A 27,423-nucleotide genomic window follows, 5' to 3' on the forward strand; every position below is an offset into this window, starting at 1 on the left:
TAAAGTAAAATATAAACTTTTATTTAGAATTAAAAGCAAATACTTCAGTATCACAAACACACAATATTAAACTTCCAAGAAATATACTGCTAATTTGGAGTGAGCATTTATTTTTTTTCTTTGCACAATCACAACATGCGGACAAATCCAGGAGAGAGAAAAAAAACAGATGACAAAAAGGTGGAAATTTTCAACATCTTTCCCCCCACACCACCACCACCACCAGAGCAGCCTGTCACAAATAATTCGTACAAAGGAACAAGTCATCTTTCTTTCTTTCTTTTTTCCCCCGGCGCTTGTGCGCTACGGGTCATTTAAAGATGTTGACAAAATTTCTACAGATTCATCTTTGACAAAGAGAAAACGAGAGAGAGAAAAGCTCTAACAAGGCAAACACTGCAATCTAGTCTTCTTCGGAAGAGTCTCGTTCGAAGGTGTACGCCATGAAGCAAGCATCGGGTCTCTTGGGGACAAGGGCATGCCCGGGTCTCACAATCTCAAAGCCCAAGAAGCTGAAAGTACGGAGCAGCGAGGCTGCCGGGGAGAGAAGAGATGTAGGGTGAGTTCCCCAGACGAAATTAAACACCCCCTTTGCCCCCCATCTCCCACCCATGCCTCCGAGGAGGTGACACGGGTTCCTCGCACGCACACCCAGCCACCAACTCTTACCTCTGTCGTCTCTATTCTTGTGGAAGCAAATGAAGACATGGTCCACTTGAAGTTGTTCTTCAGCAAACTCAAGAAGAACTGCAAAACTGGAGGTGGGGGGAAAGAACAGGAAGCAAGTGAAAACTCTTGTTTTCCACCTCCCTGCTCAAGAAGTATTTTATGCAACCGCGGTTTTGATTTGGGCAGAGGAAAAGCAGCAGAAGCTCCTTAAGGAGCCAGCAGCTGCCATTTATAGCTTAATAATCTCCTGGGGCTGAACGGACTACAGAAATTACCCAAGATGGCCTCTGCCCCGCAATGCTACTGTCAAGAACTGGTTTTAGGAATTAAGATGCACGTGTGGGAACTCAGAAGAACCTGGACTGCATTCCTTTCCCGTTACACACAGGCCTCTCTTTTTTGAAGCCCCACACCACCTCTGTGGAAAAGCAGGAAACATGTATGTACTTAGTAGGTACAAAAGTAGAATAGTGCAGGTTCCCCAGGACCAATTTAATGAGGAGAAATTCCTCCATTCTCCTGTAAAGGGGAGGGGGGGCACCTAGTATTTGAACAGCCTCAGCCTATCCCTGTTGCGCCACCAGCACCACCTGATCCCCAGTGGCCAATTAGATGCCTCTAGGAAGCCCATCAGCACTGTCTGAAAGACATCAAACTCCCCCCTGCAGCAGCACACAGTCTGCAAACACAAAGGGTCCACTTAGCCATAGCAGCCAATTGTCAGCAGATAAGACCACTCATCCGCTGTGAACCGGCCTAATCAGTGTGTAAAGCACACCACACAACACCGAGGTGTATGAAGGATAGACCCCAAGGGCAGTTCTGTAAAAGCCACAGATTCAAGAACGAGACTTGACCAGAGCTATAAATTTGCTGGCGGCCTCCCTCGCCCCACTCCAACCATGACAACAACCGAGGCACACCTGAACTCCTTCCGCCCTTTACCTGTCCTTGCTCCCTTCAGGCAGAGCGCCATTGGGAATTTCGATGTACAAGTTGTTATTGTTCAACACAGCTTTCCAGCTGATGTGTTTGGCATCCGTAAGCCTGGACTGGACATTCAGGATTCTCGTCCTGTTATTGGGTGTTATCTCTTCTGTTACATTCAGCCGATTATCCTAAAGGAAACAGAAAGGTGTGTTTTTTTATCTGCTTATGGCTGTGGAGAAATCTACTGAGTCCCGCTCAGAGTAGACCCACTGAAGTTAAAGGACACATCTCAGCCTAATCTCTAAAACCCTTAAAATATGCAGGGATTAACCCCACACGTGCAGAGCACAAGCATACTTACGGAATAAAATAAGTTAGCTGAAAGATTGTGATCCCTCTGACAATTCCCTCGCCCACCTGGGATCTTCAGGGGTGGGTGAGGGGCATCAGGAGCACCACCGAGGCCCCGGACCCAGGTTACTACAGCAACTGAAGGACACTCTGGAACTGAGAAAAAGGGAGGGGGAAAGCGGTTAGGGTTGCACACCTAGGGAGGACATCAGAATTTCTTATGGACTAGTAGCATGAGCTCCAAGTTTGAACAAGCCTCCCAAAAATTAACACACACCCCCAAATTGCTTCCAACTCCAAGAATCATGCAAATGTCACACTTGTGTCTGTTGAATGCTAACGCACAAAACAATCTGGATGCACTCCACTGATATTCAAGCCTGCTGTTTTGCTATCTGCTATTCTCTGGGGAGTTGCTTAAGTTTTCAGAGTTAATGGGAGCTCCAACCCATGAAGCAGGCAGGGGCCGGGGAGAGGAATCCCACTCTATTGCCCCATCAGCCCACAAACATGTTCATTCCCTATTAGCCTCTTGCTGCACTCACATTCTATAGAACTGGAAGCCCTTTCCTTTCCCCTTTACTGGTTGCAATAAAATACATAAAACTTCATTAATCCATAATATGTTTTGTTTCTTTCTACTGGGAATTTAATACTGGGAGCAGCAAGCCTGCAAGCTAAATTGGAGAACTGCCATTTAAAAACAGAAAAATAAAGGGGCAGGCATCCACACGTTAAGAATGGAACTTGCAGCTGCAAAAAATTCACTATTTCTGAATTTCTAAGCTGCCATTTAAATGTCCCGCACAGCTGAAGCAAGCTAGCCGCGCAGCATTCACGTACAGTGCTATGTCAACAGCAAGCCAGCTGAATTGAATGAGCTCCGTCTCCTTTTTAACATCAACAGCGGGTGATGATAATCGCTGTCCCGCTTAGCCCCTCCCTCTGCACCATCCTTCACCCTGCAGGCTCTCACTGGATGCGTCACCTCAGCAGATGAAGCAGATCAAGGTTCCCCTCAGGGAAATTCTCACAACCATCCTGCCAGCAGCCATTTGCAAAACAGTATAAACAAGGGGTGGAGAGGAAGCCCTGCCATCCACCATTTTGAACAGCCAAAAAAGAAACAGCCGCCCCACTAATCCCTTAACGCGATATGCAGTGCTTTGCTCAAAGGATTGCACAACAATCCGATTTATTTTATTCCCCCATCAGCCACACAAGCTGGGCTCAAGGTTGCTCAAATGTGGAGGGAGGGGGGAATGACTGAGTCATCTGAGGCGCAGAAAAATGCTGCTCCGGGTTACAATGGTTTCTGACTTCTTTTAAGGTCTTCTGACAGACAGTATAGTGCTACCTCGGGTTAAGTACTTAATTCATTCCGGAGGTCTGTACTTAACCTGAAACTGTTCTTAATCTGAAGCACCACTTTAGCTAATGGGGCCTCCCGCTGCTGCCGTGCCGCTGGAACACAATTTCTGTTCTCATCCTGAAGCAAAGTTCTTAACCTGAAGCACTATTTATGGGTTAGCGGAGTCTGTAACCTGAAGCGTATGTAACCCGAGGTACCACTGTATCTACTCATTAAGGGCGCCTTTTCCATGTACATTTGCTATTGCGATTTCTGGTTTGATGCCATAGGCCCAACACCCAGTTACTAACTCCATCGTCTTACAATGCTCTGTGCTGTTTCAGTTTGGATGAGTGGGAGAATGGTTCCAGGCAGGAAACCACAGGGCATTTTTTTAAAAAATTAAATTTGGCAGTTGCTTTATCTTGCTTGGGGCAACCCAAAATGGCATACAACCAAATGGACAAATAATAAACGCCACATAGGTACACTCAAATCAAATCTCCTTCCTTGGAGGTTTTTAAGCAGAGGTTGGATGCCCATCTGTCACGAGTGCTTTATCTGAGATTCCTGCATTGCAGGGGGTTGGGCTAGATGACCCTTGGGGATCCCTTCCAACTCTGCAATACATTAAAAACGCCCCACCCTCTTCTAAAAGGCCACAGATAGTTAAAGGCCTGGTTACAGAGGACAGTTTTTACCTGGTGCCTAAAGATAAAGGATTGCCAAGAGAACTTCTCTGGGGAGAGCATTCCAGAAACGGGGAGCCACCACAGAAAAAGGTCCATTCTAGTGTTCAAGATCTACCACCCTTTGTGTTTTCCATCATGAACTCAGCCCTCTCCTTAAGCAGACATTACGCCCAGGGTTCAACACCCCTCTATCCTTGCAGTCTGCCAAGGAATCGGCCCTGTTACGCAGGAAGCCCAAGCAGCTTATCTAAAGACAACTGTTTCTATTCAGTGTAACCAAGACTGCAATCCACTGGTGGGGGACCAATTGCCAGTTCCCCATGGATCACCTAACTAAGGCAGGCTCCTGCGGGCCTGGATCTGAGCAAGCATGGATGTCTTGGGTGCTCTTGAGTAGGAGAATCACTTGAAAGATAGGTTGGCTGTGCCTCACCTGTCTGCGGATCCAAATTATGCACTCTTGCTTTGTAAATTCAACACCCACTGTTGAACCGAGAGGATTCAAAGCAAGAGAAGGGAGACTATTCCAGCCTCAACTCCCTGCAAAAGCATTTGCCTTTAACTCAAACCCCCCTGCATTGTGTTCTGAGGTCATTTCAACAGCACCACAGGGCACACAAGGCTGGTACTGATTTTCTCACAGCGCCTAGCTACCCCACTCATATTGAGTGCACCGCCAGGGCTGTTCTGAGAAATAGTGGTCTGATTCAAGCCCCCACCCCCGAAGGATAGTTGACAGGATGACTCAAGTTTACACTACCAAGTCCTACTGCATACTTAAGCCAGCCTGGCCAATGGCTAAGGACAAGGAAGACACCATGTTGGGAGCAGGTTAGTCTAAACAGGGCTCTCTGCAACAGGGTTTTAGGCATGTGGTGTCAGGAAGAACACGAAGGCAACCACTGCCACAGCATTCAGTTACAGCGGTACCTCCGGTTGCGGGTGGGATCTATTCCGGAGCTCTGGTCGGATTCAGAGGTTTTTGCAACCAGAGGTGCCTGTTCTGCACATGTGCATGGCGCGACAGAGCACTTCTGTGCATGCAACGAAACTCGGAAAAATACTTCCGGGTTTGCCGCATGCGTATCCTGAAGGATACGTAACCAGAGGTGTGCGTAAGTAGAGGTACCACTGTATATGCCTTGTACACTATGCTTCAGAGGTCCAAATCCCAGAGCAGGAAAGGAATATGGCCTGTACCTTTTAATTATGTAGGGAACAGGGCCACAGTGTAAAGTATTACATGTAAAAAAAAGCCCGGACCTTGCTTAAAGCAGGTCAGAGATCCAATTTCCCACCCCTGGCTTGGTGAAAACAAGATGTCTTTCCCAGAGAAACAGATTTCTTTTAAAAAAAAACATTCTTGGATCAGCTGCTACTTTTGCACTGAGATTTGAGAAAAGGGAGCTGAGGCATGGGCGACTACAGAGAAGCTTCTTTGCAATGGCTCTGGCAAGGGCTACAACCATCTCTTCTGAGCTCATGAAGAAGGGCAAGGCAAGTGAGGAAGGGCTATTAGAGGGTTAAAGGGATGCAAGTGTCACCCGATGTCTCCAGCATTCTCTTGCACCTGACACTTCCACCCCCATTTCTCATTCTCGAAGGAACATCCCTTCCTAGGTAGTGCCAATAAAGTGTGCACCTGCAGATCTTAGCAGACAGATGAAGTGATGGGTTTGGGGGAAGGGGAAGTGGGTCCTCCGCCAGTTCTGGGAAGGTGCAGTTGGCCAAGGCCCCATGTCATCTCTAATGGCACTAAGAAAGGAAGTTCAGGGCAAGCCACACCCAGATGACAACAGCTAGGAAACTCCCCACTCTCCCAGAGGCGGACAGTTACATCTTAATAATGCTCAGTTTGAGGTGCTTCTTCTAACATGATCAAAAGTGGAGGATAAGGCATTATTAAGCCCTACTGCTGGCAAGAGTGAATTAAGTGCTTGCCGTGTGAATTTGTCCCCACTTCAAATATTGTTTAAAGCCCCCACCCCTTTTCTAAAAGGTGGTCCCATTTCTGAATTCAGTGACATGGGAAATCTAGAGGAGGTTTTTACTAAACCTGGTGCCCTCCACAGGTTTTGAACTTCCATCTCCCATAAGCGCCAGCCAGGACTGCCACTGGTCATTGCAGCCCAAAAGGTGTGGAGGGTACTAGGTTGGTGAAATCTGATTTAGATTATGTAGTATAGACACTTGTTTTCTTTTTACACGCACTTTCTATGTATCGAACGGGGCTTCCCTCTACTTGGGACCCTAGTGTTATACATATCCACTTGGAAGAACTGTTTAAATGTGGTTATTTTAACAATGCACATCAGTGAGAAAACTTGCACTGCTGAAGATTTGCCTTTGCTGTATGAATACATAGGATATTCTACAAAAAAGAAAAGAAAAGTCAGATGGGTATATGTGTGAAAGCTCAAGTTGCTACAGCACGAGATTCTTTAATCTCAGGGTAGTGGGTTTGAGCCCCACATTAGGCAGAAGATTCCTGCATTGCAGGGGGTTGGACTGGATGACTCTAGCGGCCCCTTCCAACTCTACAATTCTGTGTGTTTCATTAATGTAGATTTCCCTAAACAAAGGTAGAACCACTGCCTTCCCCGTGATTGACAAAGGGGTCATAAATATCTCTCCACAAGGATTAGGCAGGTGCTCAACTTTTATGCATCCCTGCACGTAACTGTTTTCACAAAAGGCTCCCAAGGTTTTGATAGGGAAGAGTGGAAGTTTTTCCTTTATGATGTCACTCATTTCCCTGAAACTTATACTGAGTAAGGTGTCTAAATATGTCTTGCGTCTCAAGGGAGGGATGAAGCCTTTCCCCTAATGATAAAAAGAGGATTATTTTTTTTGTCTGGATCAGGGGAAGGTCTCTCATGTAACCAATGACCTCGTCTGCAACAAATGAGAGCAGAATCTCATTCTTTCCTAGGGAGCAGATGCTTCTGCCTCACTCTGGGGCAGGCAGTGGAGAGGGAAGACCCCACATCCTTCCCCCACAATGATCAGATATGGGTTTTGCTTCATCTGTCCCTTCATACTATTTAGGAAGAGACTTCTTCTCTTCTCCTCCTTTGTGGAGTGTTCAGTGCCTGGTGGCCAATTGTCATTTTACACAAAGGCACGTGGTTGATAAAATTTTATTTTGTCCCGTGTAATCAAATAAAGTCTCATTCCCTGCAAATATATATAGGTAGGAACTTTCCTCTAAGTGTTGGCTGCCAAGTAGGTGTACGGGCAGCAGAAAGTGGAAGGACAAACTTGAACTTCCCAAAAGAACAAGGATGAGGCTCACATTCTTCCCCTTCCACCTTTAAAATTGGCGCCTTTCTTCCTAAACGATGGTGCTATAAGTGTGTGTTGGGTTGTGTGTGAAAGAGCAACAAACAATTTGGGTCGTTTCTTAATTAACAGAAGTGGGTTCTCACTCTGCCCTTCCTCCCTATGGATACAGATTTTTGAGTTCTGTAATGAACAAAGGTGACGCTCACTCTCCCCTCACTCAGTATATGAGTAGTGGTTGTCAATGAGGTATAGTTGGCAGTGTAAGGCACCGAAGAGACACTTCACCACCATGCACAATTATTATTTTTTAAAGAACCCCAGGCTTAAACCTAGCACTTTCCCCCCTCCACCCTAACTCTGAACATAATTTAGCTATGAGGCACCTAGGCAAACCGCAAGGCCCCACTGAATAGAGAACTTTGAGAGGTGTTAGGAAAAAGATCACCCACAGAACCTAACCAGGCAGAAGCTGAAACCTAAACATGTCCCTAAACAAACACAAATGCTGCCTTATAGCTAAATTATGTTCAGGGCATTTTATATATCTTTAGCTAGCTCCTAGTTTTTAAAACTGTTCCTCCCTTACTAAATCACATCGCTTTTAAAACATCTCTTATTCTCTATTCAAGATAGTTTGGTCATTCCAATTCCCCTCCCACTTAAAAAAAATCTCTAGCCCCCTCTGCGTTTTAAACCTTTCGTATATCGCATTAAACATATTTTTCTCGGCAGTGCCCCTCCATCCCTATGCCAGATAAAGCCCCCCCCCCAAAATATTTCTTTAAAAATGGGGTGCTGGGGGCGGTGGAGAAAAAAGGGGGAGGGGAAAACACGGGTTTTCCTTCGTTTTTGAAGTACTTTTACATTTCCAGCCCCTTCCTTTTTCAGAACTACTTGAATATCTTCCCCCTTTCTTATTCCTGTCTTTTTTTTAAAAAAAGCTCTAGAGCCTCCTCCCTTTTTCAAAGTATAGTTTCATCTCTAGTCCCCCTATATGTTCTACTTTATCTCTATCCTCTCCCTATACACACACACATATATATGTATATGTATTTGTGTGTGTGTGTGTGTGTGTGTGTGTGTATATATATATATATACACACACACACACACACATATATATATATACACACACACACACACACACACACACACACGTATACATACACACAGGTATTTTTATGTATGAGGTGCTAGTGGGAGAAAAGAGGGTCATGGAGAAAAAGGGAGGGGCGTGGCCAAAGCAAACCCAGCCCACCTCGGGCCCTTCGTGCGGAGGGGCGTGGCTTACAGGGCGTGGCCTGCGCGACAAGGCCGCGGCCCGTCAGGCGAAGCGAGGCGCCTGCTTGGGGGGGGGGTTCTCTTTCTCTTTTCCTCCGCCTCCTCACCTCCTCAAAGCGGCGCTGGCGGGCAGGGCGGGCATGTCGGCGGGGACGTGGGTCTTTTTATTTCCTTCCTTCTCGCGGGCGAAGCAGTGACTGTTGAGGATCCGCTGCAGGGAGGATTTCACCATCCGGGCCGCCCCCTGTTCGCCGAACCCCCGGTCGGGTCTTTCCCCCCGCCGCCTCCTCCTCCTCCTCCTCCTTCTCGGCTCCCCCTCGCGGCAGCTGCTTCCCTTCCTCCTTCTCCCTTCGGCTGCACAAAATGGCGGACCGGAACGTTCCGACAGCCGCCTTTATGTAGTGGTGGGCGGAGTCCGGGGGCCTTATGGCCACGCCCACTTCGCGCGTTTTACGCCTATGGGAGCAAAGGCCGCGTCTACCTTCTAGCATAAGTTGGGTTGCCCCGCCCACTCCTCCGCAAATAAGGGCAAGGCCACGCCCACTTCTCCTCCCCCTCCCTGTTCCACCTCTTTTTTCATCTTTACCGTTTTTCCTCTCTGAGGTAAACAATATTTTCTTTCCCCTCCCCCACTCGCCGTGAAGGGCTTTCCTGATTGGCTGAGGGGCCGCGGCGCAGAAAAGGAAGGAGGCGGGTTAAGATGATTGGCAGCTCGCCGAATACTTTCACACAAACGCGCATAAAAGAGGCAAGGCGGAGCCGTGCTGAAGCGGACTTCTCTAATTGGCCGAGGCAGATGATCTTGGCGATTCGATTGGCTGAGACGGTGGCATTCTTGAAGTAAGTTGAAAATGAGAGAGAGAGAGATGGAGGGGGCAGCGCCTCGGTGAGCTGAGGTAAGTTGCGCATGCGCAGATGTGGAAGCGCGAGGGGGGGCTCTTATTACTATTCCCTCATAAATAAATAGCTCGTTATTGAATAATATAAAGTTTTATTCATTAGGTAAAACAAATATAAATATTAAATATCCACAAACTCCTTCCTAGAAAACATTCTCCTCAGACGCTCATAAATCGCCTCAGCTGAAATAAAAACAAATACTTTTGAAATAATCACACATGAACGCTGAGAAACCCATTTAATCCACAGGATTGCCATAAAACAAATATTTCTCATGAAGAATAATTTTCCACAGATAATTTCTTAAAATGTGGATTCCCCTCCCGTCTTTTCTCTTTTCCTCATAGAATAGCTCCTCAAGGCACGAACAAAAAACCCCTCATTTTATCCCCCTTTTATCACATTTTCTGTAACAGATTATGTTATATTATATTGGCTGATTAATATCCTACAGCCTTTTAAATGTATCTGTGGGAAGGGGGGAGTTACTGTTTCATTGTTTTAATTTAATTATTCACTTGTGTTTTGACTTGTATTTTATTATGTGAACTGCCCTGGGGATCTCTTGATGAAGGCCGGTTAATGATGATGATGATGGTTGTATGCAACTTAACAGCAAAATCCTAAACATGTTTACTCAGAAGTAAGCTCCACTGAATTCAGTGGGGCTTACATAGAGACAATGCACACGGCTAGGCCCATTCATTTCAATGGGTTTCCTCTTCACTGGATGCAGCCCCAGTTACCTCGACCATGTATGGAATATTATTATTATTATTATTATTATTATTATTATTATTATTATTATTATTATTCAATTCCCTGTGGTTACATTGATAAACCCATATAGAACACACACAACCCCCACGAAAGAAGCTTTTTCAGATTTAAAAATCCCTTGACCCTTAACCGTACATTTATTTAGTTCTAAAAAATAGATTTATCAAACCATCAAACTAATTATTGTGGGGGCAGGAAGCACTCAGGTTGGTGTACGATGAAGACATTTAAACACTGCAAAATCATAAAATCATAACATTAAAAAAGGAAGGGGGGAAAAGAACAGCCAACACTGAATTAAATAAAGGGAACCTCCATACTGGTATGGGGTTGTTATTTTCTTTGTGGCTGTATTCTGCTATCATTGTGCACGTCAGTCATAGGAAATAAATCTTTCAGTGTGGAGGCACCTAGGCTTTGGAACTCCCTGCCTCTTGACACCAGGCTGAGCTTTTTTGGTGCCCGCTTGAACCGCTTTTGGTTAGGCAATGCCATCCAGACGTCGACATATTTTAATCTTTAGCCCCGTCTGCACTATACATTTAAAAGCATTATCACACCACTTTAAACAGTCATGGCCTCCTCCCTCCAGCAAAGGATCCTGGGAACTGTAGTTTGCTAAGGATTGCTCAAATTCAAAAAACCCCGAAGATCATGGCCACTGGTCCCATCACCTCCTGGCAAATAGAAGGGGAAGAAATGGAGGCAGTGAGAGATTTTACTTTCTTGGGCTCCATGATCACTGCAGATGGTGACAGCAGCCACGAAATTAAAAGACGCCTTCTTCTTGGGAGAAAAGCAATGACAAACCTAGACAGCATCTTAAAAAGCAGAGACATCACCTTGCCGACAAAAGTCCATATAGTTAAAGCTCTGGTTTTCCCAGTAGAGATGTATGGAAGTGAGAGCTGGACCATTAAGAAGGCTGATCGCCCAAGAATGGATGCTTTTGAATTCTGGTGCTGGAGGAGACTCTGGAGAGTCCCATGAACTGCAAGAAGATCCAATGCATCCATTCTGAAGGAAATCAGCCCTGGGTGCTCACTGGAAGGACAGATCCTGAAGCTGAGGCTCCAAGACTTTGGCCACCTCATGAGAAGACTCCCTGGAAAAGACCCTGATGCTGGGAAAGATGGAGGGAGCCAGGAGAAGGGGACGGCAGAGGACAAGATGGTGGGACAGTGTTCTCAAAGTTACAAGCATGAGTTTGACCAAACTGCAGGAGGCAGTGGAAAACAAGAGTGCCTGGCGTGCTCTGGTCCAGAGTCAGACACGACTAAACAACAACAAGGATTGCTGAGAGTTGCCAGGCAACTCTCTATTTGCACAGAGCTACAGTTCCCAGAAGATTTAACTATCAATCCCTCTTCTCAGGAAAACTATAGCTCACTGAGGGGAATAAGGACCTCTTAAACACAATTTAGCTGCTTTTAATATTGGGTCAGATCATTGGTGCAGCTCATATCGTACATTATATTCCTTTATCATTCTCATTCCTTTTTCTCATATTTCCAGCCATGCCTGCGATTTCATTTGAGTATAATATTTTCTCAGATAGTCCGAAAAGGATCTCCACTCTTCCACAAACATTTTGTCTTTTAGGTCTCTTATTTTTGCCGTCAGTTTCACCATCTCCATACAGTACAATCGTTTTAACGTCCACTCCTCTTTTGTCGGAACTACTTCTTCTTTTCATTTCTGGCTGCAGTGGAAACATACACAAACAATTTAACCAAATTTCGGGACCTCTTCCTCTATTATTCCAAAAATCAAATGTTTCAAGCTTTTTGGGGGGGGGGAACTATTTCAAACATCTTCTTCAATTCATTGTTTATCATTTCCCAAAAGCCTGCCACTTTTTTACAAGTCCGCTGCATATGAAGAAATGACGCTTCAGCGTTTCCAAAATTTACTTGATACAGTCTTGTACATCTTGGCCAGTTTATTCAGCTGCTTAATGCTGAGTCAGATTATTGGTGCATCTCATTCAGTATTTCCTACACTGGCTGGCAGCGGCTCCGCTTCGCAGGGGAGCTCAAGGTTTGAACTCAGGATTCCATGCCTACAAAAGAGATGCTCTACGGCTGAGTTATATGTGGAGTTGGCAAGTCTGGCAACAAAAATTAGAGACCAGGAGGCATCAGTGTTAAGGGAGGAGTGGAAGCCTTTCATAGAATATTTGCAGAAATATAATAGATAAATTTGCAAGTAGGATTCAAACTGTGAACAGCAGTGAAAAACAATTTAGATATTAAGCTAAGTTGAAGAGGGCTGTTAGGTATGATACGCAGCAAGATACTGTAAGGGGAAATAAGGAAACCCTGGGATGGAGGATATCAAATATGTACTTTGCCAATGCAAGTCTGGGCTGCATCAATAGGAGTATAGCATTTAGATCAAGGGAAGTAATAGTGCCACTGTTTTCTGCTGTGGTCAGACCTCACCTGGAGTACTGTGTCCAGTTCTGGGTACCACAGTTCAAGAAGGACACTGACAAACTGGAACGTGTCCAGAGGAGGGCAACCAAAATGGTCAAAGGCCTGGAAACGATGCCTTATGAGGAACGGCTAAGGGAGCTGGGCATGTTTAGCCTGGAGAAGAGGAGGTTAAGGGGTGATATGATAGCCATGTTCAAATATATAAAAGGATGTCATATAGAGGAGGGAGAAAGGTTGTTTTCTGCTGCTCCAGAGAAGCGGACACGGAGCAATGGATCCAAACTACAAGAAAGAAGATTCCACCTAAACATTAGGAAGAACTTCCTGACAGTAAGAGCTGTTCGACAGTGGAATTGGCTGCCAAGGAGTGTGGTGGAGTCTCCTTCTTTGGAGGTCTTTAAGCAGAGGCTTGACAACCATATGTCAGGAGTGCTCTGATGGTGTTTCCTGCTTGGCAGGGGGTTGGACTCGATGGCCCTTGTGGTCTATTCCAACTCTATGATTCTATGATTCTATACTTTGAAAAATTTGAAATAAAATATATATTAAATAATCGTACATGGAACGAACCGGCCTATTGCTCAGCTACTTGATGGAGAAATGGAATAATTAAACACCAGCATCAGTGCTTTCCATACATGAACTGCCTAACGTGCACATTTGGAAGATAAGTGTTTAGGCACGCGGAATGCGAGCCCCGGTGCATTCCTGATAAAGCACATACAACGCAGGCATCTGCTTGCTCGGACAACGCATTTCCCGGAGACACTGTGGGTTGCAATAACAGGCCAGTGTGGCGCACTCAGTCCTTCATAATGTGGATCAGCTGCACTATAACAGAGAGATTAAGTGGGATCAGCTAATTCTACAGGGCGTCCCTTCCTGGAAGAAGAAAAGAGAACAGGACGAGAGAGAGATCTGCCCTCAAAACATGGAAGCACCATTCTGCCGGCCTGAGATCAGCTAATCCCGGTGATGCAAAACGAGCGGACGTTGAGATGTTATGAATGATCGTGACCGGTAAGGAAGTTAGCAACAAAAGGCGCACAACTATGGAACTCCCTCCTACAGGTACCACCAACTTCGATGACTTTAAAGGAGATTTGGATGAATTCATGGAGGAGAGGACTTTTTTTTGTTTTGGACTACAATTCCCATCATCCCTGACCACGGGGCATGCTACCTAGGGATGGGAATTGTAGTCCAAAAACAGCTGGAAACCCAGGTTTGGGTGCGGACCATCCTTTGTCAGCCTGGTGCCATCCAGATGTTTGGGCTCCAACTCCAATCTGGCGGTGACGGCACGGTCAGGCTCAATCTGTATAGACAGGGGAAAGCAATGCATCTTTGCAAAGAGTGGGAGTGGTGGGTGGGGAGAAATCTCGCTCCAGACTAGTGTGGTTTTTCTGTGGGTGGGCTCATTGTGCAGCATAAACACAGTCTGCTGGGTCCAGCCAACAGCCCATCAAGAAACAGAATTTTAGCATTGGAAGGGACTCTGAGGGTCATCTATTCCAACCCCCTGCGAGTTGCCCCATATGGGAATCAAACCTGCAACCTTGGTTCCAACCAGATGCCCAATGGGAAGCCCACAAGCTGTAATTGTTTGAAATGCAATTAGTTAAAATGCAAATTTAGAAGTGGTTAAAATGTATTTGGATCCCGCATTTTTAAAGTACAATGCTTATCTATAGATGTAAAAGAATATACAGTTAAGTGTTATGCTATATAGTTACATTTGGAACTTTATGTTTATAGCTTAATGGTATTATAAAGTACCGTATTTTTCTGAGTGCTAGACTAGGTTTTTTCCTAAAAAATAATGTCAAAAATTAGGGGGCGTCTTATACACTGATAGTGTCAAGGGTGGATTGGTGATTGGTTGTTGCCACAAAAATAGGGGGCATCTTATACATGGGGGCGTCTTATAGACGGAAAATATGGTATATAAGGTAATGTGTGCACAATGCACATATATTTGTGTATTGAAACAGGAACCCCAAAATACTTTTTTACCATTCCTGCCCATTGCTGCATCGAGGCTGGTGTCAGGGAAGAGTTAGAGGTTTTCAGTTTATCAGAGGGAGAAAGCATTCCCCAAGGAGGGGAGGAGAGCAGTGAGTCCAATAGAAGGGAGCAAGAGGAACAACAGGGAGGGACCGGCTGTTCCCAGGAAAGGCCAGGGTTCAGGTCTAGCTCAGATTCGGAGGAGGGGAGATACAAGCCAGCTCTAGCCAGGAGGGTAGGAAAAAGAGCAGGAAAGCGAAGGGAAAGGCGCCTTCGCCATTTGGAGAGTGGCTGGTCATGGAGAAGCAGAGCTCAGAAGGTATCTGAAAGAAGGGACTCTGAGGAAGAAGAGTTAAGAACTGCTTATAAGAATGTTTTGTTAATACGCAATAAAAAGTTTTATAAAAGAACAAGAAGCGTTTCGGTGGTGATCTGAAGAGGACAACGACCAGTCCTGACAGCTATATGGTAATTTATGCACCTAATAGGTATCTAAAGCCATTTGCATGCAACAAAATATGTATTTTATCAAAGTAATTGTTGATCCCTTATTTTGGCTGCTGATCCCTTATTTTCGAGGCTGCTGGTCCCTTATTTTCAAATCTGTAACTTGACAGCTATGCTTCTCTCCCCCCCCCCAACTTCCCCTCACCCGTGTGTGATCTTATTGGCATTTGTATTATTATTTCTTGTTGTCTTAGCAGTCATTTATACTTAATAGTCATATCCTTTGTAATCATATCTTGTGCCCTTGCGAGTCTTTCCTTTTACGTATATATTAAAATTAATTTCCATATCCAATTTTTTTCATATATATCACTACACACTCCCACTCTCTATTAATTTTTTGCTTGGAGCTCCCCCGATTGATGCTGTTAATTTTACCATCTCCATAAATTTACAGATCTTAATTCTCCATTCTAATAATTCTGGCTTTCCCCCCGTTTTCCAGTTTCCCCCCACTAGTAATCTACCTGCTGCAGTCCTATAGAGCAGGCACGTCCAACAGGTAGATTGTGATCTATCAGTAGACTGGACGTCTGTGGTAGATCATTGGCTCCCCACAAAGAAGCTGAATAATAACTTTGGCACCCCTAAAAAAAGCTCAACATTTTTGCCCAGATCACTGCCAGTTTTTAACTCTTGAGTAGATTGCAGTCTCTTGGGAGTTGGCCACCCCTGATATAGAGGAATATATTCCTTTTGTCTTTGGGGATATCGTTGGTTATTAAGCCTAACAGATACGCTTCTGGCTTTTTGAGAATTGTGCTCTTAAATATTCTTTTCAGCTCTTCATGTATCATAGTCCAAAATTGTTTAATCACCTTACACCCCCACCACATATGGTACATTGTCCCCACCTCAGCATTACATCTCCAGCAAAGGTTTGGAGTTTTTTTTTAATAGATCTTTGCCAGTTTTACTGGGGTGAGGTACCAGCGATAACACATTTTCATTATAGTTACAGATAGGTAGCCGTGTTGGTCTGCCCTAGTCAAAACAAAAAAATTCCTTCCAGTAGCACCTTAAAGACCAACTAAGTTAGTTCTTGGTATGAGCTTTCGTGTGCATGCACACTTCTTCAGATACACAGGGCATTTTCATTATATTTTCTTTTATCAAATAACAAGCTGTAAAATTTATGTCAACACTCCATAATTTCCCCCGCCTATCTAAATGTTTTGTCTTGCCCAGATCTTGTGACCACTTTATCGTTGTTTCTTTTATCACTTCGTCTTTCAGTTCCCATTCAAGGAGTAGGTTGTACTTTTTCGATATAATTTTTTTATTTGACTGCAACGGTTCATTTTGCAATTTAGAAGTTTTCTGTTCAAAACCTGATTTTTTTTATCTTGGTTCATTAAGTTTTTTGGGGGGTGAATTTCCTCCTGCTGCTTCTGTCACCTTGCCTCCCGCTGGGCTGGTCCTGGCGGGTCACGCCCCTTACGCCCCTGTCTCGGCCAATCAGCGTGGGGTAAGGGGGAGGGGAGGGGCGAGCTCTGGCGCTCGCGAGAGTGTTGGCCGCCTGCGCCAATCCAGATGTGAAAGGAGGCGGGGAGAAGACAATAGGTTGTGAAGGGGGGGGTGGAATGCGGGTAGAGACAGGGCGGGGTTTAGTGGTGAATGGTCCAGCCCACTGGGCGGGGCAAGGCAGAGCTGGGAGGAGCCTCTGGCTTGACTGTTTTCGCTGTGTCCAGCCAAATACCCAAAGCAGGACCCAAGCTCCCAATCGATTTAGGAATGAGGACTGGAATTTGAATAGAAGCACAACCCATCACTCCACATTAAGGAGGACTGAGAACTAATACAAGGTTGTTACTTATAAGGACCAGCGCTCTCTGCCCAGCCCAGAGGAGCAGGCGGGAGCCGTCAATGTTTGTTCTGACAGCATGGAGGCTGCTGGAGATGCAAAGCAGGTAGGGTGTGGTTTGAGTTCGGATTCTGAGGTTCCCAGCACTTCTGGTAGGGCAATTGTAGTGGCTTGGAAGGGCAGGAGGTAAACACCAATACAGTCAAGTGGTGATACAATTGAATGAGTGGTTTATCCAGTCTTTAAAAAAAGAGATATTTTTTTAGGTTGCTTTTGGTTCAGTATTTATCTTGTAAGTTATCTGTTTGCATGCGTTTCCAGGTGAACAAGGAGGAGTACCTCTCCTGCAAGCCGGGGACCCCACAGCAGCCCTCCCTCGCCAATCAAAGCATGGAAGTGCAAAAAAAAGAAGAAACCTCTTTGATGGTCAGATGAGCAGGACCAGCTCTCTCTGCCCAGCCTAGAGAAGGAGGCAGGAGCCATCAATGTTTGTTCTTACAGCATGGAGGCTGCTAGAGATGCGAAACAGGTAGGGTGCAATGTGAGTTTGGATTCTGGGAGGTGCCCAGCAGGGCTCATAGCTCAATGGCTTTGAAGGGCAGGAGGTCCCACGTTTGATTCCACAGGATCTCTAGTTAAAGGGATCAGGAAAGTCTTAACTTCAGACCCTGGAGAGCCACGGCCAATCAGAGTAGGCATAGCTGGTCTAGATGGACAATAGGTGTTGACCTGGAACAAGTACATATGTACGTATGTACATATGTGTTGCAGCAGAGTGCCGGTCAGTAATCACACAGTTCAAAGACGGAGTTAACTCTTTATTAGCAAAAAACACAATCTCCACAGACCTGTGGAGTGTCAGGCCTAGAGCAGCTTATTCCTCCGTCTTACTCCGTGAAAATCAGCTGCCGAGGCTGAAAGTCCACTGCCCCCCAGTGCTTTTTCTCAAGCAATTGGAGTCTGAACCTGCGTGAAGTCAACCTCTGCTCTGCCCTTTTCATGCCTCTCCTTGTTCTGGGAGACAGGAGGGAGGCAAGCTGGTCGTAGCATGAGGGGGAGACAATGCATGGTGGGTGTAGGGTGGGCAGGTGGGCACTGGCTGCTTCCCTCAAGGGGACAGTGATGGGAGCAGGGTGTGCAGGTGGGCGCTGGCTGCTTCCCACAAGGGGACAGGGTGGGCGGGCAATGCCGATCCTGTCTTCTTCCCCTCCCTCCCTCCACCCCCGCAGAGGTGATGCTGTTGCTGGTCTTGATCCTACCTTCCCTCTTCAGAGACCCAGCTCCTTCTCACCTCCATCCTCTCCCCCCCCCAGCACATCTCTCTCTCTCTCTCTCTCTCTCTCTCTCTCTCTCTCTCTCTCTCTCCAAACCAGCTGGGGTGCGGAGCTCTTTCGTGCCCGGCTTTGGAGTCATTGTCTTTCTGGCTATTGAGGAGAGTGCTGTGCTCGGGCTGCCTTGGGCCCGCGATCCACCAAGATCAACCCCCTGATCGACAGAGCAATCTGGATCGGTGGGTTGGACGTGTCTGATATAGAAATAGAAATTACACTTTGGGTAACAAACGCCTTTTAAAAAACAGGAGGAGCTGAATCCTTCGAAGATGGTGCCTGGAATGAGAGGCCTGTTAGGCCAGGTGTGATTTCCTTGCACATCAGTGGGAATGTGCCCAGTTGTGGGTCCCACACTTTAAAGAGTTTGGATTTGGATTTGATATCCCGCCTTTCACTCCTTTTAAGGAGTCTCAAAGCGGCTAACATTCTCCTTTCCCTTCCTCCCCCACAACAAACACTCTGTGAGGTGAGTGGGGCTGAGAGACTTCAGAGAAGTGTGACTGGCCCAAGGTCACCCAGCAGCTGCAGGTGGAGGAGCGAGGAAGCGAACCCGGTTCCCCAGATTACAAGACTACACCACACTGGCTCTCTAAAGAAGGATAGGGACAAACTGGAATGGGTGGGGAACAGTCCAATGAGGAAAGGTTGGAAGAGAGAGCATATGTTAACCTGACCGGGGTAAAAGATGCCCCGCTTGCAGGCAGAAGTTCTCTCCCCTCTTCCTAGCGCTGCTCACAGAGCTTTTCCCTCTTCCTCCGCAGTTCCCCAAAATGGATGTTGGTGACTCTGAGGTTGTGTGCAGGAGGACCCCAAATGGGAAGAATTCCCTTGCCCCCCCCCCGAGAGACGCCGGCCGGGACAGCCCCCTGAGCTTAGACTACGAAGCCTATGAGAGCAACACCTTGGGGGACTTCAGAGATCTCAAGGAGGTCTGTATGTGGCAGACAGAGGAGGAGGGAAGCCCAGGCAGGGAAGACGAAGGACAGCATTGCCGGGTCAGGCCAGGTTGCAGTGGATTCTGGGAAGTCTCTTCCCCCCTTCCCAGCGCTGCTGACGGGGCTTCTCCCTCTTCCTCCGCAGTTCCCCAAAATGGATATCGACAACTCTGAGGTTGTGTGCAAGAGGACCCCAAATGGGAAGAATCTCCTCGCACCCCAGAGAGACGCCGGCCCGGACAGCCCCCTGAGCTTAGACTACGAAGCCTACAAGAGCAACACCTTGGGGGACTCTGGACACCTCAAGGGGGTACGTGGCAAGTCTCTGGTGGCCAATCTCCAGTTGAAATATCTGGCTATACAATGTGAGAAAAATGAGGCTGGACTAGGCAGATCTTTCCTATGAGATATTTAGGAAATAGAGACCCTTTGAGGACATCTTGGCCTGCTCTGTCCTTCAAACTTCTTCACGTTGCTATTTTTGCATTGTTTTTGTCCCACAGCTTCAGGATAAGAGGGGTCCTTCCAGGAGCGACCTGGCATCACCCCGGAAGATATTAGCAGACAAATAATAATAATAATAATAATAATAATAGCCCCACAATAATTCGGCCAGGGATGCTGTGGAGGGGCTGTGACTTCCACCTGGAGGCAACACAGAAGAACACCTACAGCCAAGAGTGAATAACGCCAGAAGCGCATAGGGATTCAGTCCTAGGAACTGCCTGCCACTAGAAGTGGTGAGTGGGCAGGCTTGGGTGGCCTTAAAAGGGGCAGAAGACGCTCATACGTCGGAGGCGGTGGCCCCTTAACTAGGGTTGCTATGTTTCAAGAAGGGAAAAAACAGTCACCCATGCCAATGGCGCCCCTAGTCCGGAATCCTGTTCTCACTGTGTCCAGCCAGATGCCCAAAGGGGGAACCCCCAAGCAGGATACAAGCTCCCAATGCGTTTAGGAATAAGGACTGAAATTTAAATAGAAACATAACCCATCGCTCCACATTAAGTAGGACTGAGAACTAATACAAGGTCGTTACTTATTAGATCAAAAAAAGAGAGAGAATGATTTCATTTCTTGCTTCACAATTATGGTTTCCACCCATCCACAAATAAATGCAGAGATGCGGATGTGCATGCCCCAACCTCCCAGGGTTCCAGGTGCTTACGTAGGTTCAGTTTCTTTGGACTGAAGGTCAGTGGAGAGTGTGGTGTCTTCAGGGTACATGGTTTTATTTGCACAAGTACAACCTGAGCCCTCTGGGTGCCTCCAGGACAAAGAGAGTGAGGGCCTCAGGCTGGGCAGGAAGAATATCCCTCTCGCAGAGGGGCAGGGAACCCACGACAGCCCTCCGTCGCCTCTGCCAGCAGCCAACGGGAGCAGGAGGTGTCCCCAAAAGAGGAAGCACAAAGGGGGCTCAGAGACGGAGCATGAGCAGGCCACAGCAGTGGAGCTGCAGCCGCGGCTGCAAAACCAGTGCTCTCTGCCCCCCAGCCCGGAGGAGGAGGCAGGAGCCCTCAGTGTGTGCTGCAATATCAAGGAGGCAATGGTAGTGGCTTGGAAGGGCAGGAGGTAAACAAAAATGCAGGCTCTTGGTGATACAATTGAGTGAGTGTTTTTTTTTTAAAAAAAAAGATATTTCTCTTAGGTTGCTTTTGGTTCAGTATTTATTTTGCAAGTTGTCTGTTTGTATGTGTTTCCAGGTGGACAGGAAGATTACCCCTCCTGCAGATGGGCAGGGACCTCACGGCAGCCCTCCACCACCAGTGGCCAATATGAGCAAGAAGGGTACTCAGAAGAGGAAGCACCAAGGATGCTCAGAGAAGGAGAAGACCGCAGAAGACTGAAGTCACAGCTGCAGAACCAGCTCTCTCTGCCCAGCCTAGAGAAGGAGGCGGAAGCTGTCAATGTTTGTTCTTACAGTATGGAGGCTGCTAGAGATGCGAAACAGGTGGGGTGCAATGTGAGTTTGGATTCTGGGAGGTGCCCAGCAGGGCTCGTAGCGCAATGGCTTTGAAGGGCAGGAGGTCCCACGTTTGATTCCCCAGGATCTCTAGTTAAAGGGATCAGGAAAGTCTTAACTTCAGACCCTGGAGAGCCACGGCCAATCAGAGTAGGCATAGCTGGTCTAGATGGACAATAGGTGTTGACCTAGAACAAGGCGCCTACGTATGTACATATGTGTTGCGGCAGAGTGCCGGTCAGTAATCACACAGTTCAAAGACGGAGTTAACTATTAGCAAAAAACACAATCTCCACAGACCTGTGGAGTGTCAGGCCTAGGGCAGCTTATTCCTCCGTCTTACTCCGTGAAAATCAGCTGCCGAGGCTGAAAGTCCACTGCCCCCCAGGGGCCCCCCAGGGCTTTTTCTCAAGCAATTGGAGTCTGAACCTGCGTGCAGTCAACCTCTGCCCTGCCCTTTTCATGCCTCTCCTTATTCTGGGAGACAGGAGGGAGGCAAGCTTGTTGCAGCATGAGGGAGAGACAATCGCGAGTCTTCCCCAGCCGGACTCATCTCTGCCTCTTGGCCTCCCTCATCCCACTCTCCCGCTGCAGCTTCTGCCTCTATTGTGGATTTCTCTCTGCCACAGACTCTCCCCGCTCACTAAGCCCTGTTACCTCTCCAGCTTAAGACACCTCCTCTTCCCAGTCTTCTCCCTCTGACTACTGGCTGCCGTCCCACCCCCACTCCCTGGGCTCTGATTTTTCTTCTCTTTGGCATTCCCCAGCTGGCCCCCCCAATTAATTAATTAATTCGTAATGATCATGGCAGTTTCCCAGAATCTGCATGTGACTTGTTTGCTTTTCTTGCAGATCGGGCTAGAGACGGAAAGCGGAATAAAGAGTCCCCAGCGGGAGTCATCTGCTCGGAGCCGCACCTCAGTCAAGGAGACTCCCGGCACTCCATCAGAGCCCCACACGACCCCTCACACCTCGGTCTCTGTTCCCTCGTCTCCTAGGTCCGGAAGGTCTTCAGGAAAGCACCGCCCCATCGGCATTGGTGCAACCCAGCCAGCAGTGGAGCGCAAGTGGGGAGCAGGCCTCTGGCCAGGTGGCTGAGACGGTGGATTGGCCAGCACCGCAGTCGCGTCCACCCACAGCCAATGTGTCCCCGGCATGTCGTTGCTTCCAGGAGGAACTGGCCGGCCTTTATATCAAAAAAGGAGATATCAGCAGCAGCAGCACCACCCAGGAACCTGCAGAAAGAAGTTGTGGCGCACGATCGGTCACACATGGGTTTTCATTGTTTAATGTAGAAATTACCCTATTGGCCCGAATATAAGACACACCTTCCCCCCAAATTCTGCCCGGGAAAAGTTAAAAGTGTGGCTTATATTTGCGACCTTACAAAAATTGGCCTTGCCTTCCAAGCCCAGAATGGAGAGCGCCCTATCACCCCGCCCAGGATGCTGCCACAAGGGTGTGCGGGACAATGGCACCCCTCCCGACCGCGGCTCTCAAGCTGCTGAAAGAAGGGGGAGGGTAGCCGGCCAATACTGGCCAATACAATACAGCCTTTTAAAAAACAGGAGGGGCTGCATCCTTCAAAGATGGTGCCTTGACTGAGGTGCAACTCCGAGCAGATGACCTCCACTGTGGACTCTTTTTCCAGCTTTGTCTCTATATCTAATTTTTTAATTAAGTTTTTGAAAAAAATTATATATATGAAACAAAACCATTTCAAACATTAAAATACAGAGGGGGTGAGCTGTGCCCCCTTGCGCCTTCTTTTCGGCAGCTTGGGAGCCGCGGATGGGATGGGGTCATAGCTGTTTGTTGGTAACAAATGCCTTTTAAAAAACAGAGGAGGAGCTGCATGCTTCAAAGACAGTGCCTGGAATCAGAGGCCTTTTAGGCCAGGTGTGATTTCCTTGAACTGCAGTGGGAATGTGCCCAGTTTAGGGTGCCACACCTTAAAGGAGGATAGGGACAAACTGGAACGGGTGGGGAACAGTCTAGGTTGGGAGTGGACATGCTTAGCCTGGCCGGGGTAAAAGATGCCCCGCTTGCGGGCAGAAGTCCTCCACCCTCCCCATCCCCAAAGTTAATATAAGGCTGCCAGGGTGCCCAGTTGGTGGTGCCCCTAGACAGGGCCTCTTTGGCGGCGGCTTCCTGTTTGTGAGCCGCCCTCACTAACGAGGTGCATCCATCTCCCTCGCTATTAGTTTCCAGGAGAAATTTTAAAGCATCCTTGTTTAAACCAGGCATTTGGTAGCGTAAAGCCCTGGCACGACCCCCTTGTGCCTGGCCTGCTCCTGCTCCGCACCCCCTTGCTTCCTCTTCTGGAGACAGTTCCTGCTTAGGTTGGCCACTGGTGCCAGAGGGCTGCCATGGGGTCCCTGCCCATCTGTGGGAGGGATACTCTTCCTGTGCATCTGGAAACACATGCAAACAGACAACTTACAAAATAAAAACTGAACCAACAGCAATCTAAGAGAAATATCTTTTTTAAAAAAAACCACTCATTCAATTGTATCACCACTAGACTGTATTTTTGTTTACTTCCTGCCCTTCCAAGCCACTACTATGAGCCCTGCTGGGCACCTCCCCGAATCCGAACTCTCTTTGTCCTGGAGGCACCCAGAGAGCTAGTGGCAGTGGAACTAGGGCAGGGGAACTCGAGTCTCCAGCGAGAGCAAGTCGAGCCAGAAGAACTCTCCTGCGCATCAAAGCTCATTGCATTCCATGCCTCACGTTCTTTCCTGCCCCGTGATTGGCCTGTGCTCACCTGACAGCTCCTTGACAAGTGTCTTGGCCAGAGGAGGAGCCATCAAGGAAAAGCAGGCCAGAGACTGCAGCGCCAGAGACTGCTCCAAGCGAGCAACTTGCTCATGGAAGGACTGAGGCCCTTTCAGGGCTGCTTCTGGTCCACCCAGCTGTCAAACAGCTGCAGACTTGTAAGGAGTGACCCTTGGGGATTTTGTAGCCACAACTCACTGGAACTCCCAAGCCAAAAAGAAGGGGGGGAACCCGTTGATTACTTTTAGGAAAGGAGAGGTTGGAACAGAAACATTCCAGTTCTCAAACAGGCCTCCCAGTTCCTCCTTGAAACGGGACATGCCAGAGTCACGTTGGTGTCCGTCCTGGGTCACCACCAACTGGGCACCCTGGCAGGCTTGTGTTAACCTTGTAGATGTGAAGATTGGGGGGTGGTTTGCATGGGTGGAGGACTTCTGCCCGCAAACAGGGCATCTTTTACCCCGGCCAGGCTAAACATGTCCACTCCCTTCCAACCTAGACTGTTCCCCACCTGTTCCAGTTTGTCCCTATCCTCCTTTAAAGTGTGGGACCCTAAACTGGGCACATTCCCACTGATGTTCAAGGGAATCACACCTGGCCTAACAGGCCTCTCACTCCAGGCACCGTCTTCGAAGCATGCAGCCCCTCCTCTGTTTTTAAAAGGCATTTGTTACCCAAACTGAAATTTCTGTATTAAACAATTGATAAGGAAAAATCCTGGGGTGTGGATTCACTCCTCTGCCCAGCTCGTCGGGGTGCCACTCCCCGCGGGTCCCTCTGGTCAGCAAAATAATTTTGGAGATTACTTGATTCTGTATTGGATAGTCAGAGGAAACCATACGGTACATGGTATCTCCTTATTGCTACTTTTCTGAACCTCTTTGCTGTTGTGTATGTGTGGTGCCTGTGTCAGTGGTCATTGTCCTGGCCTTAGTTTGAGGCTGTGGTGAGGACTTGGGATTTTTGCCCCATTCCTGGTTTTAACACCATGAAACCAAATGTGTGACTGATCGTTGTCCTGGGTGGTGATACTGCTGCTGCTTATATCTAACTCTAACCCCAATTGCTTTTAGGAGTTGTTACCTGGTTTTAGAATAATTTTAATTTGGTGGCTTTTGTTTTGTTTTGAAGTTTGAATTATATTGTATATGGGGTTCTTTTCTTTTTTTCTTCCTTTTCCTTTCCCCCTTTTTCACATCATATTTTACCCTGTACACTTACAATTATATACACATTGCTTTTTCTCGTCAGTAAAGAATATTTGTTGTTTAGTCGTTTAGTCGTGTCCGCCTCTTTGTGACCCCATGGACCAGAGCACGCCAGGCCCTCCTGTCTTCCACTGCCTCCCGCAGTTTGGTCAAACTCATGCTGGTAGCTTTGAGAACACTGTCCCACCATCTCGTCCTCTGCCGTCCCCTTCTCCTTGCGCCCTCCATCTTTCCCAACATCAGGATCTTTTCCAGGGAGTCTTCTCTTCTCATGAGGTGGCCAAAGTATTGGAGCCTCAGCTTCAGGATCTGTCCTTCCAGTGAGCACTCAGGGCTGATTTCCTTCAGAATGGATGCGTTTGATCTTCTTGCAGTCCATGGGACTCTCAAGAGTCTCCTCCAGCACCAGAATTCAACAGCATCATGGATCACTTCCATGGATCCACTCCAGTATCCCTGCCAAGAAAACTCCATGGACAAAGAATATATATATATATATAAATAATAGATTGAAGAATAACAATCTGGTAATGTTTATACATTGTTTCCGATGGGTTTTTATTTTGGTATTGTATTTGAATGTTATTTTTCTTTTCTTACCCCCCTTTTTCACATCTTTTTTTACCATGTGCACTTACAACTACATACATTATTTTCATCTTCCAATAAAGTATATAAAAGAAAAAAGAAATACATTGTTAAGAAATAAATAATGACCTGTATCTCAACAGAGCCATTTGCTCTCTCCAGGGAGAGGTGAGATCCTGCACTTTTTGCAAACTGATAAATCCAGCCTTCTAAAACAAGCCAATTGATCTGGTCGATAAATAACAAAACTGCAGCCTGCTGTTTACATATTTATTCATTTTTTTCCCGCCCTGTAGGGTGGAGTTCATTTTGACATTTCTACTGGCTGCCTGGGTTTTCTTGCTGGGGGGGTGGGGGTGGTTTCCATTTCACCTCTCAACGTGGAGGCACACTTTGGCTCTACAAAACATCTGTTAAAAAACCAAGAACGAGCAAACTTTCCTCTAGACCATTTTATTTTTCTTTTGAACCTTTAAAGTTTCAAAACTGGGAGCCACACACAGGCCAGGGTGACCTGAGGCTGGCAAGTTTTGCTGGCGGAGGGTTTCAATGCATCCCTCGCCTAGGGAAGCACAGTGACTGACAGGCGCCCATCTAGATAATCAGGTGCCCAGGAAAAGAAAGCTGACCTCTCTGGTTTCCAATTGGAAATGGTGACTTAACATATTGCAAAGCATGCAGGGGAAACCTGGGCGGCTGCTAAATCAGGAGGGTGAAATCAAGGCTTCTTTGTCGACAGGGAGCAGCAGGGGGGGGAACCTGGGAGCAGAAGGGAGTGCTCCTGGCCTGAACAGGATGCGACCTTGTCTATGCACGATCCCTTAACCATAGCAAAGCAATGAAAATTTTGCAAAGTTCATCTTACAGATGGTTAAAGATAACACAGTTGTTTCCTTATTTATTAATCACAATGTACCGTATTTTTTGCACCATAACACTCACTTTTTTCCTCCTAGAAAGTAAGGGGAAATGTCTGTGCGTGTTATGGAGCGAATGCCTGCGGGTGGCGGGGGGGATCTGCTGCAGTCGTGAGCAGAGGATCCATAGTTCCCCTTCCTTCCCTCCTCCGTGGTTACAAAGCATGGATCCACATGGATCCTCAGGATTTTTGCATTGGGCTACTCCAAACTCACTGTCAGATCACATGTCTGTGACCACAGCATGAACCACAAAAATCATATATCCACTATTTCGTTTAGAATAATTTTTTTCTTGTTTTCCTCCTCTAAAAACTATGTGCGTGTTATGGTCTGGTGCGTGTTATAGAGCGAAAAATACGGTAAATACTGTGCCACTTAATTGGTAAAAAAAAACCCACTGAGCTTTTTACAGTATACAATATAAAAAATACATAGGAAAAATACCGATGAAATCAAACTTCTAAGAACTGGGCGTAAAATTTATCAGAACCTAGCTTGAAATTGACAGTTCCAAAGAAACGTACAAAATAAAATGGTTAGAGGGCTCCTTTTCTGGGAGCTGTTCCCCTTTTTGCTGTGATCCAGATGGGAAGGCCAGAAAAGGGTGAAATGGAAAAAAGCTGCGTCTTCCAAATGCCCTGGTGCATGCTGGGAGTTCTGTGGCTAAGGTCCTCAGTTTCCCATGCTCATGCCTACAGCTCCCATCAT

General features: G+C 47.0%; 2 protein-coding genes across 4 annotated transcripts; one reads left to right on the plus strand and one right to left on the minus strand.

The window, feature by feature from the left end:
- On the minus strand, positions 1-8,917 carry OAZ1 (ornithine decarboxylase antizyme 1). Its single transcript, XM_028713307.2, is given in 6 exon segments — positions 1-534; positions 670-755; positions 1,615-1,787; positions 1,961-2,047; positions 2,049-2,106; positions 8,667-8,917. Coding segments are annotated over 6 exon segments (660 nt in total). The 5' UTR covers positions 8,792-8,917; the 3' UTR covers positions 1-403.
- Positions 8,918-8,948: 31 nt separating this feature from the next.
- On the plus strand, positions 8,949-24,402 carry LOC114588249 (uncharacterized). 3 transcript variants are annotated; one of them, XM_077922046.1, is made up of 7 exons: positions 8,949-9,399; positions 17,317-17,524; positions 19,088-19,255; positions 19,407-19,571; positions 19,765-20,001; positions 20,962-21,209; positions 22,074-24,402. In XM_077922046.1, the coding sequence occupies exons 2-5, from the start codon at positions 17,498-17,500 to the stop codon at positions 19,831-19,833; spliced, it is 429 nt and encodes a 142-aa protein (XP_077778172.1). In that variant the 5' UTR covers positions 8,949-9,399; positions 17,317-17,497; the 3' UTR covers positions 19,834-20,001; positions 20,962-21,209; positions 22,074-24,402. The 3 variants fall into 3 exon arrangements, with proteins under 3 accessions (XP_077778172.1, XP_028569134.2, XP_077778171.1); XM_028713301.2 differs by lacking the exon at positions 19,765-20,001; XM_077922045.1 differs by lacking the exons at positions 8,949-9,399; positions 19,765-20,001 and adding an exon at positions 14,480-15,152.
- The last annotated feature ends 3,021 nt before the right edge of the window (positions 24,403-27,423 follow it).

The sequence above is a fragment of the Podarcis muralis genome, chromosome 18, assembly GCF_964188315.1.
Source record: "Podarcis muralis chromosome 18, rPodMur119.hap1.1, whole genome shotgun sequence".
In the NCBI taxonomy this organism is placed as follows: Eukaryota; Metazoa; Chordata; class Lepidosauria; order Squamata; family Lacertidae; genus Podarcis; species Podarcis muralis.

Bases quoted from the DNA above. Each gene is read 5' to 3' on its own strand.
- LOC114588249 (XM_028713301.2), top strand. From the start codon at position 17,498: ATGGAGGCTGCTAGAGATGCGAAACAG. The intron at 19,256-19,406 runs GTCTGTATGTGG...CTTCCTCCGCAG, and splicing joins ACTTCAGAGATCTCAAGGAG to TTCCCCAAAATGGATATCGA. The intron at 19,572-20,961 runs GTACGTGGCAAG...ATGTGTTTCCAG, and splicing joins ACTCTGGACACCTCAAGGGG to GTGGACAGGAAGATTACCCC.